We start from the raw sequence: 18,206 nt of genomic DNA on the forward strand, positions 1-18,206 counted from the left end.
GATGAGGAGAAGGGGTGGGGGTGTGGGGGGCAGAGTTTTTTTTTTTTCCAGTTTTTCTTTTTTCTTCGATTTATGATACGTGTCAGATGCTGATTGGCGCGTGTAATAACAATATTTAAGCAGATATGGTCAAACACCGAAGTGTGTAATTGACACACATTTAAAAGTTTTAGTGTATAATATTATTCCCGTATTTAACAGGTGTGTAAAAGGGATTTGGGGACAAGGTCGATGGGTAAAGTATGTATTTTGCCTTAGTTAAATAAAATAATAAAACGACAAAAGTTTTTTTAATTATTCCCAAATTTTTGTGGTCATATGTAGGCAGCTAAACATTCTTTCGTTAGTCTTGATGAAATTCTTCCTAGATTAAGAGATTTACTTCTCTGAAGTTGGAATTTGCCTCAATCCAAGTTTCTGGCATTTTTATTCTTTTCAGTTCCCTAGTTTTTAAAAACAGTCGTTTGACCCCCACAAAGCCTCAAAACAACTCTCATATGTATTATACTAACCATCATTAAACTAAACCCAAATTAAGGGACACAACTTTACAGACGAAAAAGCACACTGATGTTCAAAAGAAGAGTGTATTAAAGTGTCAATTGAACTCGGGGCTTTAGATGTCTTGCCCCTTAACTATCTCGAACATCTTCTTAAAACAAAGTCCTACATATAAATTTGGCAATTGATGTAGAAACTTTTTTCGTACTTAGAAATGTGTTATATGTTTACTTTCTCATTGTCAATTTTTGGTTTTACATCTTTTACCTTCAACAAAGACATTCTTTAATGAATCCATCCATGCATGAACATTGTTTTATTTTAGGGTATAGGGCCAAATATACTCCTCTATTTTCGAATATTGTCTACATTTAACTTCCGTTATACTATCTGGCCAAATTTACCTCTACCGTTATACTATCTGGCCAAATTCATCCCTATCATCAGCAAACAATAAAAATTACCCTTTGATGTGTTAAGTAATCCAAAATCTCCCAAATTTTTTTTTATTTAAATCACTTGTTGTTCTCCACTATTTTCAGAAATTACTATTGATATGAATGTTAAAGTTACTAGACTATACAAATTATTCATGAATATTTTTAATTAACAAAGTACCCACTTTTTATCTTGTAATAATGGGTTTGGAATTGATTTAATATTTTTTATATTTTTCAACCATATAAACATTGTAAAATTAATGAGTCTATTTATTGTGAATTATATGCAATTGATCATCATGTATGTACATGTATTATATTCAAATATATTTTGTCATTGTCTAGTTAGTATAGAGTTCGATCGACTAACTTAAGAGTGCACAATGTGTAGGCATTTGATTAAAGCAAAGTTGAATTCGACAATGTAAAGTCTCCGAGAAACTTCAACTTCAATCACTAATACTTGCAAAGTCCTCATACATTTGGTGCAACGAATTTATTAAAATTGGGATGTTGTAATTACTTTTAGAATTTAGACAGGCTACCTAATTTAGATTTTTCAAATAACTATACTTTGTTTATTAACGGTTGTATTATTTAATTTTTTTCTCTTATTTTTTTTCTCCAATTCATATAGCAGGTAAATGAAAATAGTGGACCAAGAAGCCGAACCAGTAACTTAATTAAAATGATTTGGGAGATTCTGGGTTACCTGACGGACTGAGAGCTAATTTTTAAAAGTTTACTGATTGTAGGGGTAAATTTAACCCGATAGTATAATGGTAGGGATAAATTTGATCCGATAGTATAATAGAAGTTAAATGTAGACAATATCTGAAAGTAAAGGGATATATTTGACATTTTTCCCTTTATTTTATTGCCGTCTTTCTTTACTTTCATTTCGTGTTTCTTGAGACTTTTTCAAATACATGCACTTCATGTCCAGGAATATTCTAAGCAATTCCAATATCGCTAACTTCCATATATAGAAATAAAATAGTGTCCCATTCGAGCAACGTGTTTGTTTAATTGTCAAACCCATATGTCAGTTTGCGGGCTTCTCATTGGAGTTATCTTGCCTCATGAGTTGCCTGGTTTCTTCCTTCATTCTCTATGGAATACTATTTCGTTCCTTTGCCTCATGTATTGCTAAAAGATTTCAAGTTTTACACATCGATAATGTAAAAAAGTATTTAAATAATCATATTACTTATAAAATAATCACCGATAAATCTCTGATATAAGTTTTATATTAAGTAACAACAATAACAATTAGTGGCGAAGTCAGGAATATTTTCCCAGGGTGTTTAAACGTAAAAGAAGTGAAAACAATCCCCGATAAAGAGTGATTAAATATATGTTATATACCTCTAAAAAAAATATTTTACCTATACCCGCAATGTAATTCTTCGATGAAGGATGGTTTATTGACCACCCTCACCAGAGTGTAGCTTCGACCTGGATAACAACAACAACATACTCAATTATACGCAAATAATGTGTACGCAGATCTTACCTCTACCTTGTAGATATAGAGAGATTGTTTTCAAAGACCCTCGAATCAAAGAAAAATAAAAAGAAGCACAGTAACAACAACGATAAAATAAGATAACTGAAGTGAAAGAAATAACATGTTGTAGTATAACTCAACAAACAAGCAAATACAAGACTAATAATACTAGTGCAACTGGTATGGCAAAAAAATACACACAACTTCAACTAATCCCCTACCCTAGTTCTCGACCTCCACACTCTTCTATCAAGTGTCATGTCCTCGGTATGTTGATGTTATGCCATGTCCTGCCTAATCACCTCACCCAATACTTCTTAGGCCAACATCTATACCTCTCCTAAGGCCCACTAGGGTTAACCTCTCACACTCCTCACAGGGACACATCTGCGTCTCTGCTCATCACATGATCATACTTCTTAACATCACTTCTCGTATCTGGTCCTTCATGAGGGTCACTCCAACTTTGTCCCGAATAACTTAAGTTCCTAACCGTGTCCTCAATAATTATTAATAAGTAACCCGATAAAAATAATAACTAACTTTTTTGTGTAATAAAATACATTATTGATTGGTAAAATTAGTTAACCAACTAAGACCGTTTCGCTAATTGACTGCTTTTTTTTTCGCTAGGAAAAGACAGTGGTCAGCATGGTCAGCAGATAATTATTATAATTCGTAGACGCTGTCATAGCGCGCGTTACGTTCTTATTGGGAGAACGAAAATTTAATTCGCCTATATAAAGCTTGCTGAGTTTCAGATTTGGTACGAAATGCTAGCTCGTTGATATTCTAGGCCGCTGGGTTCAGAGTACTAGTAAAAATTAAATATACTTACAAGCTTGATCAAGCTCCTCCTTCAAATCTTTGTAAGTTACAGTCTAGCAAATATATGTCCATCAAATGCTTCTTATCATCATCATCATCATCATTATAATTATTATTATTATTATTATTATTATGTTAATATATGAGTTAGCAGGTGTAAAATATCACTATTCTTTGTGAAAATGGGTGCAAACTTGGTCTAAAATATATATTTGAAGCGGCTGCACCATTGTCAAAACTTATGTGACTGAAAATGTAATATTCCACATCTCAATCTTTGTAAAACAGATATATTGATTTGATTGCACGCTTCTTATATTAATTAAAACTTAAATCTTAAATAATGCGCTTCTAGAGTTACTATATATACCAATCACTACTTTTCCTTTAATTTATTATTTTCTGTACAATTCATTTTATTCGTGAACTATTCAAAAGGGATAGACTAGATAAAGAAAAAATGATATTGTATAGCCGCTCTCACAATAATAGCCGAAAAAATATATATTTTTTGTATATATATATATTCTGTATGTTATATACAAAAATTATAAAAAATTTATACATTTTTTCGGCTATCAAATATAAATAGTTTCTAAAAGTGAATCCATGCATGTTCAGGTTTATTCTTCATATGCCATTCCTTTTTGTCACCCCTAAACATATAGATATATATGCAGCTTTAATTCTTCAGAGAGCTTTCATATTATTCAGAAAAGTTTCGGCTACGAAGAGATTCAAGACTTGAATGATTGTTAAGGAGGAAGAGATGGCGAATCTGTTAGAAAGTAATGGAGCTGTCGAGAAAGAAATTAATGGAGTTTTTGAGGCAGATGAAGATACATATGACGGTGTGAAGGTGCAAATCAATGAGCTAATGGATTCTAACCACTTCGTTACTATGCTTAGAGCTTCAATATCACAATGGAGAAAACAGGTTTCTTATCTTCTTCTTCTCTTACAGAAAAAAAAAAAAACAGATATATCCTTCTCTTTCTTTTCTAAATGAAGTAACTTACTAGAGATTCAACAGAAAAATCAGAAGACAACATCAGTCGTCTTTACCAGATACAAAAAAGGATTTGCCCCCTTAAACTTTTAGCTCCACGTATTTCAAATTTTTTTTTTTCTTTAAACTTTGTGCCATCTAAATTGAAATAAATGAAATATTATTATTTTTCTTAGTTGGAATTTGAACATGACACATCATAATTTTTCTTAATTGACGACCACCAGACGACACCTAGGAGAGGATATCACTTGTTGTCAGAAGCAAGATCTAATTAAGATTGTAAACCAGTGGATGCAGAATATCACCATATACTCGCCATTTTTTTTTAAATACAATCCTTGCACAGATAATATAATTAACATATAAGCTCTAAAATTTTAAAATGTATAAATATATAATGTTCGAGTTGGTCCACACTAGAAATGTGGATCCTCTTATACTTGTTATTATTCCTCTTCTTGTTTCAAATCAAACGGACGGAGTTTTATGAAGATCTGTCTAATTTGGTCAATTGTGACAATATTTCTAGTGCATTATTTTTCGTTGCAGGGAAAAAGGGGTGTTTGGATTAAATTGCCTATAGAACATGCCAACCTAGTTAATGCTGCAGTCAAGGTAAAAGAAAATTAAACAAGTTCCTTTAGCTCACAATTGATGAATTATTTGTGTTACTTATTTTTTCATGAAATGCAGCAAGGATTTTGGTATCACCACGCAGAGCCAACATATTTGATGCTTGTATATTGGATTCCTGAAATTCCACATATTATTCCTGCAAATGCTTCTCACAGAATTGGTATTGGAGCTCTTGTCATGAATGATAATGGAGAGGTATATTATACTGCCTTCGAGTCCTCGATTATATTATCTATCTTTTAAAGTTTTAATAATTTTAATTATAATAATATTTGTCTAAGCTATCTGCATTTATCTCCCTCTTACATGTCACAATTAATACAATGCTTCTTGTTGTTTCTAAAAGTCAAACATTTTAAAACAAATTCAGTTTGCCAAACAATTAAAATTTGGAATGAAAGGGGGGATATTATTTAGTCGGTTTTATTTTTGAAGATGTTTACGAACTTTACATTCTAATAAATACATGATAATATATCAGGTACTAGTAGTCCAGGAAAGAAATGGGGCATTCAAGGGAACAGAGGTTTGGAAAATGCCTACAGGTGTTGTTGATGAGGTGAATAACGATATTTCGAATCCTCTTTCCTATTGGTTTTTAATAAATTGCAACAAAATTTTCACAAAATCAAACTCTTTCAAACAACAGGGGGAAGATATATGTGATGCTGCTGTAAGAGAAGTGCAAGAAGAAACCGGAGTAAGTTCAATACTAGAGCTTGATGTGAAGCCAATATAAGTATCTAACTATATATGTTTTCATCTTTACAAATAATTTCATTTTTAAAAAGAATTTTGGCATATTATGATTTTCAGATCAAAGCAGAATTTCTAGAGCTACTTGCATTCAGGTAATATATAGGAACATTTCCAGTACTAGAGCTTTATTTTTCCATATCAAAGCAGAATTCCTTTTGCTATGAACTTTCTGGCACTAAGACTTAGATTTAATTGTATTACAGGCAAAGCCATAAATCATTCTTCGGGAAGTCCGATTTGTTCTTTGTTTGCATGTTGAAACCACTCTCTTATAAGATCCAGAAGCAAGATTCTGAAATTAAGGGAGCACAGGTGCGACTTTCTTATTGTATGGGATTGAGACATAGTTGTTGTTTTTGTTGTTTATTTATCTACGTGTCTTGACCATGAAAAAAGATTAATTAATTTTAATTTTGGAGTAGGGAGATTTTGTAGGTGAAATAATATATGATTGTGTTTTATTTTGGATTTTTAAACAAGATTAATGTAAGTCTTTATTTATGCTAAAAGATTTCTTATTTTGACAATCTTATTCCCTTTTTAATATTCGCAGTGGATGCATATGGAGGAATATGCAGCTCAACCTTTTGTAAAGAAGCATGAGATGTTCAATAAAATAGCAGAGATTTGCTTAGCTAAAAAGAAGAACAAATACAACGGCTTCTCCAAAGAGCTCATGACTTCTGCATTTTCTGCAAAAAAGAGTTATCTATACTTCAACCAATAGCAATTAACATTATCTTAAAGGGTTGAATTGACAGATTTCCTTTATTCAACCGAATCAAAGAGGTTACTGGTCAAGTTCAACTTCACACAAAATAATGTGATCACCAAGCAAATTAATTATCATATCTTTCCTTGTTTTCCTTTATTTGTTATTCTTGTCACAATTGAAGAAGTTCTCAATTGGCTTTGCTAAAAGTTCATAAGCATTTATGTTTTCTTAGAATTACAAAAAGAAAAACAAAAAAGTCAATTACATGAATTGGTACTTTAGTAGTACTATGTTGCATGAATCATTGCTTTAAAAGGCGATTGACATGGAGTCGGAGCATTAATCTACTTATGGTAGCCAGGTGTTAGACAAAGGCATGAAGACTATTCACGAAAATTTTGTTGATAAACAGTGCCTTCTACTACTGCTAATTAAACGCGGTTTTATATAAGGAATCTTACGGGAATGTACCAAACAAAGATATTATTTATCAATAACTAGTCATTTTAGTCATGCTATCAAAAATAGCCAAAAATATTACATATAATATAGAACATTCAAAAAACATAGACAAAAAAAGATTTTTTTAATGGGCAATATAGTAATTCATTGAAAACATATAGATGAGGCAATATACAAAATTTGACGAAATTTGAAGGCGAGTTATAGCCTGTTTGGTAAGCTTCTCCAAAGCCCAAAGCACTTTGTTTCTTCAAAAAAATGCTTTTTTAGAAGAAAAGAAGTACGTTTGTGTAGGGGCAGAAGTAGTTTTGGGGAAGCAGAAAAAAAGTAGCTTCTTTTCAAAAATACTTTTTTGAAAAATACTTTTCAGAAAAATAAACTTAGAAGATATTTTTTAAAACTTGGTCAAACGCACTAATGCTGCTCAGAAGTGCTTTTCAAGTTGATTAGCCAAACACAAAATACTTCTCACCAAAAGTACTTTTTTTTTTTTGGTTAAACAGTCAAAATTTTCATTTAACCAAGTATAATATTTACAACCCGCTAGCTCAATTGGACTCTTAAGCTAGACCAATAACAGAATTAATAACTACTTTTAATCTACTACATCTCCTCTACTTACTATCTCTACATATAACTATGCATTTCTAAGTAGGGTAGTTGCTCAATCTTTCTACCTCCTTGTGCCAGTTGGATTCATTTTGCCCTCGTATGTGTAGCTCCAGCATAATTACAAAAGTACTTTTGAGAAAAAACACATCTTAAAATAAGCTATTTTTTGCAGCTTGGCCAAGCAGGCTATTAGAGTAGTTAGGAGTAAATTCATTACCAATGATATAAAATGTTTAAAAAATAGGGCAAAAAATGTATTTCGTAAATATGGATAGGTTATTTTACATTAATCTATATTTGAAAAAGTGCAATTGGACTATATATGTAAATGACATGCTTTTAAGGAGAAGAAAGTATGCATTATTCAGGTATTCCTCTCATTGTTGTTATCTTTGAAATACATAGTATGATCTTCATAATTTTCTAAAAGAAAATTTACTTTTTATTTTTTACATGGTTTGAAGAGTTGAACTTACAAGTAAAGATGCAAGTTTTGAAGACTTCATGCAGCATTCTTTATCACTTGCAAGGATAGTTAGGAAAAAAAATTATTTTTGTTAAAAGATTGTGTAAACATCATGGTGACATATGACTCATGGTTATACAATTACCAATGGGATGTAATACACTTTTTTGCAATTCATAACCAATTTTATACATGTACATTTGTATTTGAAAGCATGATTTCATTGATATTTTTGTTATGTGCATGTGATTTTCTACACTAAAAATAATATAATTTATAAAAAGGATATGACTGAAAAAGACTCATTAAGGACCAGTAGAGCTGGTTACTAAATATTGTAGGCAGCAATTGGTCTATGCTTAGGGACCAAAATAAAAGTGCTTAAGGACCAGATTTGTGGTCCCTAAAACTGTTTTAGGGAATAGAATTTTTCCAGTCGTTAAAACTCCTTAAGGACCAGCTCCTCAAACTCGTCGTTATTGTTCTTTAGCGGCGGAGCCTCTAGCGACGAGTGGTGACCAAATTTTACTGGTCGTTATTGACCTTCAAGGACCAGAATCACACTTTTAGCGACCAATTTTCCTGTCGCTATTGACCCTTTTTTTTGTAATGTTGTGACTCTGAGAGACTGGAGAGATTGATGTCTGAGTGAGGCAGAGGGCCTGATTGTGAGTGATATTTATGGGATCGGGCTGCACGCCGCATGAGGCTTGATTGATTCATGATGGGATCGGGCTGCACGCCGCAGCATGCCGTGTTGGCTTATATTAGCGCTTGGGCAGGATCTGCCCTTCCGGAGTCTGACATACCAATAGTGAGCGTAGGTACCGTTGAGTGCTGAGTGCGAGTGCCGAGTGATTGAGAGTGTTGAGTGATTGGGAGTGCCGAGTGATTGAGCGCGCTGGGTGAGGTTGAATACTCCGAGAGCATGGGCATATGAGTTTATCACTATGCTACATTACAAGTGACATGCATATTTGACATGTAGACATGGAGATGTAATATTCCTCATGTTAGTTATACTTGGCATATTTTACCAGTATTGAGCTTGAACTGTTGAACTTGAAAGCATGTCTACTTTTATACATTGTGTACAACTGATTATGAGATTTTCTTTGAGTTATTACAGTCATTTTTCCTGTCATATCCGTACCGTTATTATCTGGATTTTGGACTGTACCTATCTGAGCTCGTCACTGCTTTCAACCTAAGGTTAGTCATGTTACTTATTAAGTACATTGGGTCGATTATACTCATACTACACTCTGCACTTCGTGTGCAGATATAGGTACTTCTGGGTACGACGGTTGCTAGATTTGGATCTTCATCTGCTTGGAGACTTTTGAGGTAGCTGCCTTGATGTACGCAGACTTCGACTCTCCTTCTTTTAAGTTTATTTAGCACAGGTCCATCTTTCTAGACAATTGTGTTAGTAGTTAGACTGTGTTGATTTTTTTGTAGCTCATGTACTCAGTAACACCCGAACTTTTGGGGATTTTGTATTGAGTCGCGGTATTTCTTGTCGGTTATTTATGAGATCTTTCATTGTTAAGCTTATTTCTTCATGTTTTCAATTTAAAAATGCGTAGTTATTTGTGATTGTCGGCTTGCCTAGTTCTGTTATAGGCGCCATCACGACATATTGAGTTTGAGTCGTGACAAGTTGGAATGAGAGCCTAGGTTAAATTGGTCTCATGAGTCAGGAGCAGGTTTAGTAGAGTCTTGCGAATCGGTACAGAGACGTCTGTACTTATCTTCGAGAGGCTACTGAACCATTAGGATAACATCACTTTCTTGTATTCTTGTCGTGCGAATTTGTTGATTCTGGAAACTAAATTTCTATTATTCTATTCTCTCACTGATGGTAAGGACACGTGCTCCTAGATTTGGCGGACGGCCGCTAGTACCACCAGCTACGGCCACAAGAGTCCGGGGTCGCGGTAAGGGCCCAGGTGCATCTCGTACAACAGCCAGAGCAGTACCCATGGAGCCACCTATTGCTCCAACTCAGGAGCAGCTTCTAGATATGGTTGAGCCGGTGGGATCAACTCAATCACCATCTGTTCCCATTGTGATTCCAGGCCTTCAGGAGGCTTTGGACCAGATATTGGCTGTATGCACTAGCATTGGTCATGCGGTTTCAGTTCAGGACGCACCGGCCACTTCTCAGGCCGGGGGAGGTGCTCAGACTCCCGCCACCCATACTTCAGAGCAAGTAGTTCAGGGACTTTAGACACCGGGGGTACTACCAGTCCAGCTGATTGCAGCTCCTCAGGCCCAAGTGGGTCCACCTATGAGTGATGAGGAACAGAAGAGTCTAGAGTAGTTTGGGAGGCTCAGGCCTCCAGCATTCAGTGGGGCTGAGTCAGAGGATGCTCATTTACTACCTTTCAGCTGTCGGGGGTAGCCTTCATATGGTGGTAGGCCTATGAGTTGAGCAGGACACCCGGTGCTGCACCACTTACGTGGCATGAGTTATTCATTCTCTTCTTAAAGAAGTTTGTTCCACAGATCCGTAGGGAGGAGTTGTATAGGTAGTCTGAGCAGCTACGCTAGAAGGGTATGTCCATGACCCAGTACGAGATGAGGTTTTCAAAGTTGTCTCGTCACGCGATCTGGTTGGTCCCCACAGAGAGGGAGAGGATTAGGAGGTTCATTGATGGCCTCAACTATGGACTACGCTTTGTCATGACTTAGGAGATTGCATCAGGTGCTATGTTTGACGAGGTAGGTGATATTGCTAGGCGGCTAGAGTAGGTCCGTAGTCAGGAGCGTGAGGAGAGGGAGGCCAAGAGGCCCTGGGTATGGGTGGTTTCAGCGATGTTTCTTCTGGAGGGCAGTCCCACCACAACAGGGTTCATCCTTATAAGCCCGCTCAGATGACTCGTCTGGTTCATCGTGGTGCATCAGCTAGCCATGGTTCATACAGTGCTTATCCAGGTCAGTCATCTCTTAGTTCCCTCCCAACTCAGAGTTCATCTCGTGCTCGATCAGTTCAGGGTTCATCTGTACCAGGTCCTTCTAGTAGCTATTCTGGCTCTCGAGGTCCGATTCAGTCTCCACCACCATCAAGGAGTTGCTTCGCGCTCGGAGAGTTTGTACATGCATGAAGGCAGTGTCCCCGTCGTTTTGGAGGTCCAGTTCAGCAGAGGGGTCAGGTTATGACTTCCGCACCAGTTACTTCACCACCTCTTAGCTAGCTCGGGGTAGGGCTGAGCCAGCTAGAGGTCGCCTTAGAGGGGGAGACCGATCAGATGGCGCTTAGGCTCGATGCTATGCTTTCCCTGCCAGGCCAGAGGCTATTGCTTCAGACGCAATGATCACATGTATTGTCTTAGTATGCCACAGGGATGCTTCCATATTATTTGACCCTGGTTTCACTTATTTGTATGTTTCATCATATTTTGCTCATTACTTGGATATGCCCAGTGAGTCCTTAGTTTCACCTCTTCATGTATGTACGCCGGTGGGAGATTTTATTATTGTGGACCATGTGTATCGGTCGTGTGTGGTGACTATTGGGGGATTGGAGACTAGAGTTGATCCCTTATTACTTAGCATGGTTGACTTTGACGTGATTCTAGGCATGGATTGGTTGTTCCCATGTCATGCTATTCTGGATTGTCATGCCAAGACCATGACGTTGGCGATGCCGGGGTTACCTAGGATCAGTGGAGAGGTTCTCTGAACTATGTTCCCAGTAGGGTGATTTCATATATGAAGGCCCAATGAATGGTTGGGAAGGGGTGTTTGTCATACATGGCTTTTGTGAGGGATGTTAGTGCCAATACTCCTATGATTCTGTTCTGGTAGTGCGAGACTTTCCAGATTTATTTCCTGCATACCTGCCGGGCATGCCACCCAACAGGGATATTGATTTTGGTATTGACTTGGTGCCGGGCACTCAACCTATTTTTATTCTTTCGTACCGTATGACACCAGCAGAGTTGAAAGAATTGAAAGAGCAACTTTAGAAGCTTCTTGATATGGGGTTCATTAGGCCTAGTGTGTCGTCATGGGGCACACTGATTCTGTTTGTGAAGAAGAAGGATGATACTATGCAGATGTGCATTGACTATAAACAGTTGAACAAAGTTACAGTTAAGAACAAGTATCCTCTGTCGCACATTGATGACTTATTTGACCAACTTCAGGGAGCGAGAGTGTTCTCTAAGATTGATTTGAGGTCGGGATATCACAAGTTGTAGATTCGGGACTCGGATATTCTGAAGACGGCATTAGGACCCGCTATGGTCACTCTGAGTACCTTATGATGTTTTTTTGGGCTGACCAATGCCCCAACAACATTCATGCATCTGATAAACAGTGTGTTCCAGCCATATCTTGATTCGTTTGTCATATTATTTATTGATGATATCCTGGTGTACTCACATAGCCAGGAGGAGCAGGCACAACATATGAGGATGGTACTACAAACGTTGAGAGAGGAGAAGCTTTATGCCAAGTTCTCCAAGTGTGAGTTTTGGTCTAGTTCGGTGGCATTTTTGGGGCATATGGTGTCCAATGAGGGGATTAAGGTGGATCCAAAGAAGACTGATGCATTTCATAGTTGGCCCAGACTGTCTTCAGCTACTGAGATTCAGAGTTTTCTCGGCTTGGCCAGATATTATCGTCGTTTTGTGGAGGATTTCTCATCCATTGTAGCGCCTTTGACCAGGTTGACCCAGAAGAGTGCTCCATTCAGGTGGTCGGATTAGTGTGAAGAGAGATTTCAGAAGTTCAAGACTACCTTGACCACAACTCTAGTTCTAGTTTTGCCTTTAGCATTGGGTTCTTATACAGTGTATTGTGATGCTTCTCGGATTGGTATCAGGTGTGTCTTGATACAAGAGGGTTGAGTGATTGCTTATGCTTCACGCCATTTGAAGCCTCATGAGAAGAACTACCCCGTTCATGATTTGGAGTTGGCAGCCATCATTCATGCATTGAAGATTTGGAGGCATTATCTCTACGGCGTGTCTTGTGAGGTATTTATAGATCATCGAAATCTGGAACACTTATTCCAGCAAAGGGTCTAAATTTGAGGCAGCAGAGATGGTTGGAGCTGCTAAAGGACTATGATATGGTGGCCGATGCATTGAGAAGAAAGGCAGTGAGTATGGGTAGCCTTGTATACATTCCTGTTGGTGAGAGACAGCTTGCATAAGATGTTCACGCTTTGACCAATCAGTTCGTGAGGTTAGATGTTTCGGAGCCTAGTCGGGTTCTAGCTTGCATGGTTTCTCAGTTTTCTTTATATGATCGCATCAGAATGATGACCCTCATTTGCTTGTTATTAAGGATACAGTTCAGCACGATGATGCCAAAACAGTTTCTATTGGGGATGATGGGGTGTTGCGGATGCAGGGTCAGATTTGTGTGCCCAACGTGGATGGGCTACGTTAGTTGATTCTTGATGAGTCCCACAGTTTGCGGTATTCCATTCATCTGGGTGCCCCAAAGATGTACCATTACTTGAGGCAGCACTATTGGTGGGGGAGTTGAGTTTGTAGCTCGGTGCTTGAATGGTCAGCAGGTGAAGTACGAGCATCAGAGGCCGAGCGATTTGCTACAAAGGCCTGATATTCCTTTGTGGAAATGGGAGCGTATCACCATGGACTTCGTAGTTGGGCTCCCATAGAATTTGTAGCAGTTTGATGCTATTTGGGTGATTGTGGACTGGTTGACTAAGTCCACACATTTCATTCCAGTTAGGACTGCCTATTCTTCGGAGCGGTTGGCTGAGATCTATATCCGTGAGATTGTTCGCCTTCATGGTGTGTCGATGTACATCATTTCAGATCGGGGCACACAGTTCACATCGCAGTTTTGGAGAGCAGTGCAGTGAGAGCTAGGCACACGAGTTGAATTGAGTACAACATTCCACCCTCAGAGAGACGGAAAATCCGAGCGCACCATTCAGATATTGGAGGATATGCTACGCGCTTGTGTCATGGATTTCGAGGGTTCTTGGGATCAGTTTCTGCTGCTTGTAGAGTTTTCCTACAACAATAGCTACCAATCGAGTATTCAGATGGCTCAGTATGAGGCCTTTTATGGTAGGCGATGTCGGTCTCCGGTCGGTTGGTTTGAGTCGGGTGAGGCTAGGCTATTGGGTACTGACTTTTTTCAGGATGCTTTGGAAAAGGTTAAGTTGATTTAGGATCGACTTCACACAGCATAGTCTAGACATAAGAGTTACGCCAATCGGAAGGTTCGTGATGTTGCCTACATAGTAAGGGAGAAGGTATTGCTCAGGATTTTTCCCACGAAGGGTGTTATGAGGTTCGTGAAGAAGGGCTAGTTAATCCCTCGGTATATTGGTCCTTTTGAGGTGCTTAAGAGGATTGGAGAGGTGGCTTACAAGCTTGCATTGGCGCCTAGTGTATCTAGTGTTCACCCAGTGTTTCATGTTTCCATGCTCCAGAAGTATTTGGGTGATCCATCTCATGTTTCGGACTTCAACACGATTCATTTAGATGAGATCTGACTTATGATGCGGGGCCGGTGGCCATTTTGGATCGACAGGTTCAGAAGTTGAGGTCAAAGAACATAGCTTTAATGAAGGTACAATGGATAGGTCAGCCAGTTGAGGAGGCTACTTGGGAGACCGAGTGGGGGATGCGGAGCATATATTCACACCTATTTGAGACTCCAGGTATGATTCTAGACTCATTCGAGGATAAACGTTTTTTTTAAGAGGGGAGAATGTAATGACCCGGACGGTCGTTTAAGTATTATAGACCTGTTTCCCCATTTATTTCTTATTCTATGCTTTTTTGTTGATATGTGACTTGCCGGGGTGGTTGGTTTGATTTTGGGGATGTTTCAGAATAGATTGGGACACTTAGTCCCAAGGTTGGAAGCCTAAGTTGAAATAGTTGACCGGATGTTGACTTATATGTAAATAGCTCCTGAATGTAGTTTGGATGGTCCCTATAGCTCTGTATGGTGATTTTGGACTTAGGAGTATGTCCAGATATTGATTTGGAAGTCCGTCAATAATTTTGGCTTGAAATGGCAAAAGTTGGAAAAATAGAAGTTTGGAGAGTTGAAAAGCTTGACCGAGAGTTGACTTTTTGGTTGTCGGGCTGGGATTTTGGTTCCAAAAGTTGGAATAGGTCCGTTGTGTCATTTATGATTTGTGTGCAAAATTTGAGGTCAATCAGAGTTGGTTTGATAGGTTTCAGCATCGATTGTAGAAGTTGGAAATTTATCTTGTTGGTATGTGTGGTTGAGGTCCGGGGGGCCACGAGTGGATTTCGGATGGTTAACAGATTGAAATTGGGACTTAGAGGAGTGGCTGATCTACTGTTGGTCTGGTGCGATCGCACCTGCGAAGGAATGGTCGCAGGTTCGCGACCGTAGAAGCAAGCATGGGGTCGTAGGAACGATCTTGTGGGTGTTGGGAAGTGGCCGTAGATGCGAGGAAGATTTCCGCATCTTCGGAGTTTGGTAGATGTGGCTGGCCTCCCAGAAGAGGATTGGAATCTGCAGGTGCGGATGCGCAGAAGCGAAGAGCGGACAACAGAATCGGTCTCGCAGGTGCATGTTTTAGGCCACAGGTGCGGCTGGTCAGGTTCCTAGGTGACTTCCGCAGGAGCGGACCTTTTTCCACAGAATCGGAGCTGCAAGTGTGAAGATGCTTGGGCAGAAGATAAAAATCGAGGGTTTTGAGGTTTATTTCTCATTTTGGGACTTCGCAAGCTCGGGTAGTGGCGATGTTTGAGAGGGATTTCACTAGATTTCAAGAGGTAAGCCACTTTTGATCATTTTTATTCATTAATATTGAATACCCATTGAATTTTCCACCTAGATTATGTGTTTTTAAGGTGGAATTTGGAAAATTTTGGACTAGAGTTTGGAGAGTAAGATTTGGAGATTTGAGTGTCGATTTGTGGTTGGAATTGAGTGATTTCAGTATGGTTGGACTCGTTATTGAATGGGTGTTCGGATTTTGTAAATTTTGTAGGTTTTCGAGATGTGGGCCCGGAGTTACCTTTTGGGTTGACTTTTTGACTTTTGTTAAAGAACCTAACTTTATCATATGGAATTTATTCTCATAGCTTGTATTAATTGTATTAAGTTGTTTGTCGCTAGATTCGGGTCGTTCAGAGGCCGATTTGTGAGGCAAGGGTTTGTTGGAGTAGAGATTTGCGCGGTTTGAAGTAAGTAACACTTCTAAACTTGATACTAAGGGTATGAATCCCCGAAGTACGTGTTACGTGATTGGTGTTGAGGTGACACACATGCTAGGTGACATGCGTGTGGGCGTGCACCATAATAATTGTGACTCGGTTGATTTCGTGGAACTGTGTAGTTACCCAATCTTGTTGTTATTCATGTAATCTCCATATGTTAGAGGAGATAAGTTGTGATTCATGTTAGATATCATGTTTAGGCTATATGTTGGTGTTATTGGGACCCACAGAGGTAGTTTCTGTTGTTGAGTTAATTGTTTAAATTGCAGTTGTGTACTCAGTCGCATTCATCATTTACATACCATATTTCAGTCTCCGTTATCATTTATTGTTACATCATGTATCATTGTTTTGGGCTGATTGGATGAGTATTATCAGCCCTAGAGACTGGAGAGATTGATGATTGAGTGAGGTCGAGGGCCTGAATGTGAGTGATATTTATAGGATCAGGTTGCATGCCATAGCAGTCTTGATTCATGATGTGTCACGACCCAATTCTATTTTAGGCCATGATGGCGCCCGACACCATTGCTAGGCAAGCCAATCTTAACCAATCTAGTGATTTCCCATTTTAATAAATTTTTCAAATAATTAACTTTCCTTAATTTAAAAGATTTGATAAATAACAGATTTAGAATAATTAAAATGAAAGCCGCTAAATGCAATCATAACCGTAGAAATTAAGCCAAAACCACAAGTCTAGAAGTGTGTGCCAAGTCCTGGTGTCACAAGTATATGGGCCACTAGTGGAATATACAAAAGAGTACTATACAGCTGTCTGAAGCAAAATAGACAGAGAAATAAGGCAAAAATAAGACTTCGGATGCTGCAGAACGGGCTCGGAAGATAGCTCACTGTAAGGTCTTGCAGTAGTAATCAAGCGTGCACGCCAGACTGATACCCCGATGCACCTGTCTCAGATCCTGTACATTAAGTGCAGAAGTGTAGCATGAGTACATAAACAACATGTACCCAGTAAGTATCCAGTCTAACCTCGAAGAAGTAGTGACGAAGGGTCGACTTTGACACTTACTATGGGCTAAAAATAATATGCCAAAATTTACAAATAAGCATGGATTTCGTGAATAATACTGAAAACTGAATAACAGGAAATAATAAATAATCCTTTCACAAGTACTAAGTCCCGAATTTTATTTTCATCATTTAACAATTTATATCTCAAGCAAATGAAGCAATATCAATTATAAATGATTCCAAAGATGTATCATGCGCAAATTATACCGAGGTCGTACGACCCGATCCAATATAAAGTATTTAAATTGTGCACTGCTGAGGGTCGAACGACTCGAACCATCGATGCATCTATCTGCTACCGAGGCGTTCGGCCCGTTCCACAAAGAAAATACTTTAAAGAAATACAAATTCTCAATAACAGTCAAGTGTTCCATTCACAACTTCAAGTAAGTGAAATTTAACCTTTTAAAAATTCCTTTATAAGTTTCCAATCTAACTTAAGCAATTAAATTAACAATTAAGGATGTAAGCATCTCAAGTATTGCATGATATGGGTCCTAGACTACCCGGACAATAGCATAATTAGTAGCTACGTACGAACTCTCATCACCTCGTGCATAAAATAGGGTCGCACTGGAGCACCCCGAGGAGGTGGCAATGCTGGATATGTGGTCCTGCTGGGCTGATCCCTCATAAACTGACCTCGCCCCCCTGCCGGGGTACTTCTAAACTCTCTGGAATAACGGACCCTCTTGTACCGTTTCATCTTCTCTCTACCCCTCTGACAGTAACCCTCAATCCTCTGAGCAATATCCACTACTAGCTAATAGTAAGTCCCTATCTCAACCTCTCGGGCCATAGCAGCCTGAATAACTGAGTGAGACCCTGCAACAAACCTCCGTGCTCGCTCCACCTCAGTAGGAAGTATCATAAGTGCATGGCGAGACAACTCAGAGAATCTCTCCTCATAATTGGTCACTAACATCTGGTCGGGTCACCTCTCCATGCCTCTGTCTCAGCCTCTAGCAACAGGGGGAGTAACCCCTCCCGTGTTAGGAACGTCTGCCGTGTGCGTTCTCACTATCTTTG

General features: G+C 38.5%; 1 protein-coding gene across 4 annotated transcripts; it reads left to right on the forward strand.

The window, feature by feature from the left end:
- The first annotated feature begins 3,189 nt into the window (after positions 1 to 3,189).
- On the forward strand, positions 3,190 to 6,702 carry LOC107832477 (nudix hydrolase 10). Of its 4 annotated transcripts, none has more exons than XM_016660326.2 (9): positions 3,190 to 3,320; positions 3,994 to 4,216; positions 4,841 to 4,906; positions 4,985 to 5,122; positions 5,409 to 5,486; positions 5,577 to 5,627; positions 5,744 to 5,778; positions 5,890 to 5,998; positions 6,240 to 6,702. In XM_016660326.2, exons 2-9 carry the CDS (start codon positions 4,028 to 4,030, stop codon positions 6,411 to 6,413), a joined length of 840 nt encoding a protein of 279 aa, XP_016515812.2. In that variant the 5' UTR covers positions 3,190 to 3,320; positions 3,994 to 4,027; the 3' UTR covers positions 6,414 to 6,702. The 4 variants fall into 4 exon arrangements, with proteins under 4 accessions (XP_016515812.2, XP_075084011.1, XP_016515811.2 ...); XM_016660325.2 differs by having other exon boundaries at positions 3,196 to 3,320; positions 3,960 to 4,216; XM_075227910.1 differs by having other exon boundaries at positions 5,409 to 5,627.
- The last annotated feature ends 11,504 nt before the right edge of the window (positions 6,703 to 18,206 follow it).

This window comes from Nicotiana tabacum, chromosome 13 (assembly GCF_000715075.1).
Source record: "Nicotiana tabacum cultivar K326 chromosome 13, ASM71507v2, whole genome shotgun sequence".
Classification (NCBI taxonomy): domain Eukaryota; kingdom Viridiplantae; phylum Streptophyta; class Magnoliopsida; order Solanales; family Solanaceae; genus Nicotiana; species Nicotiana tabacum.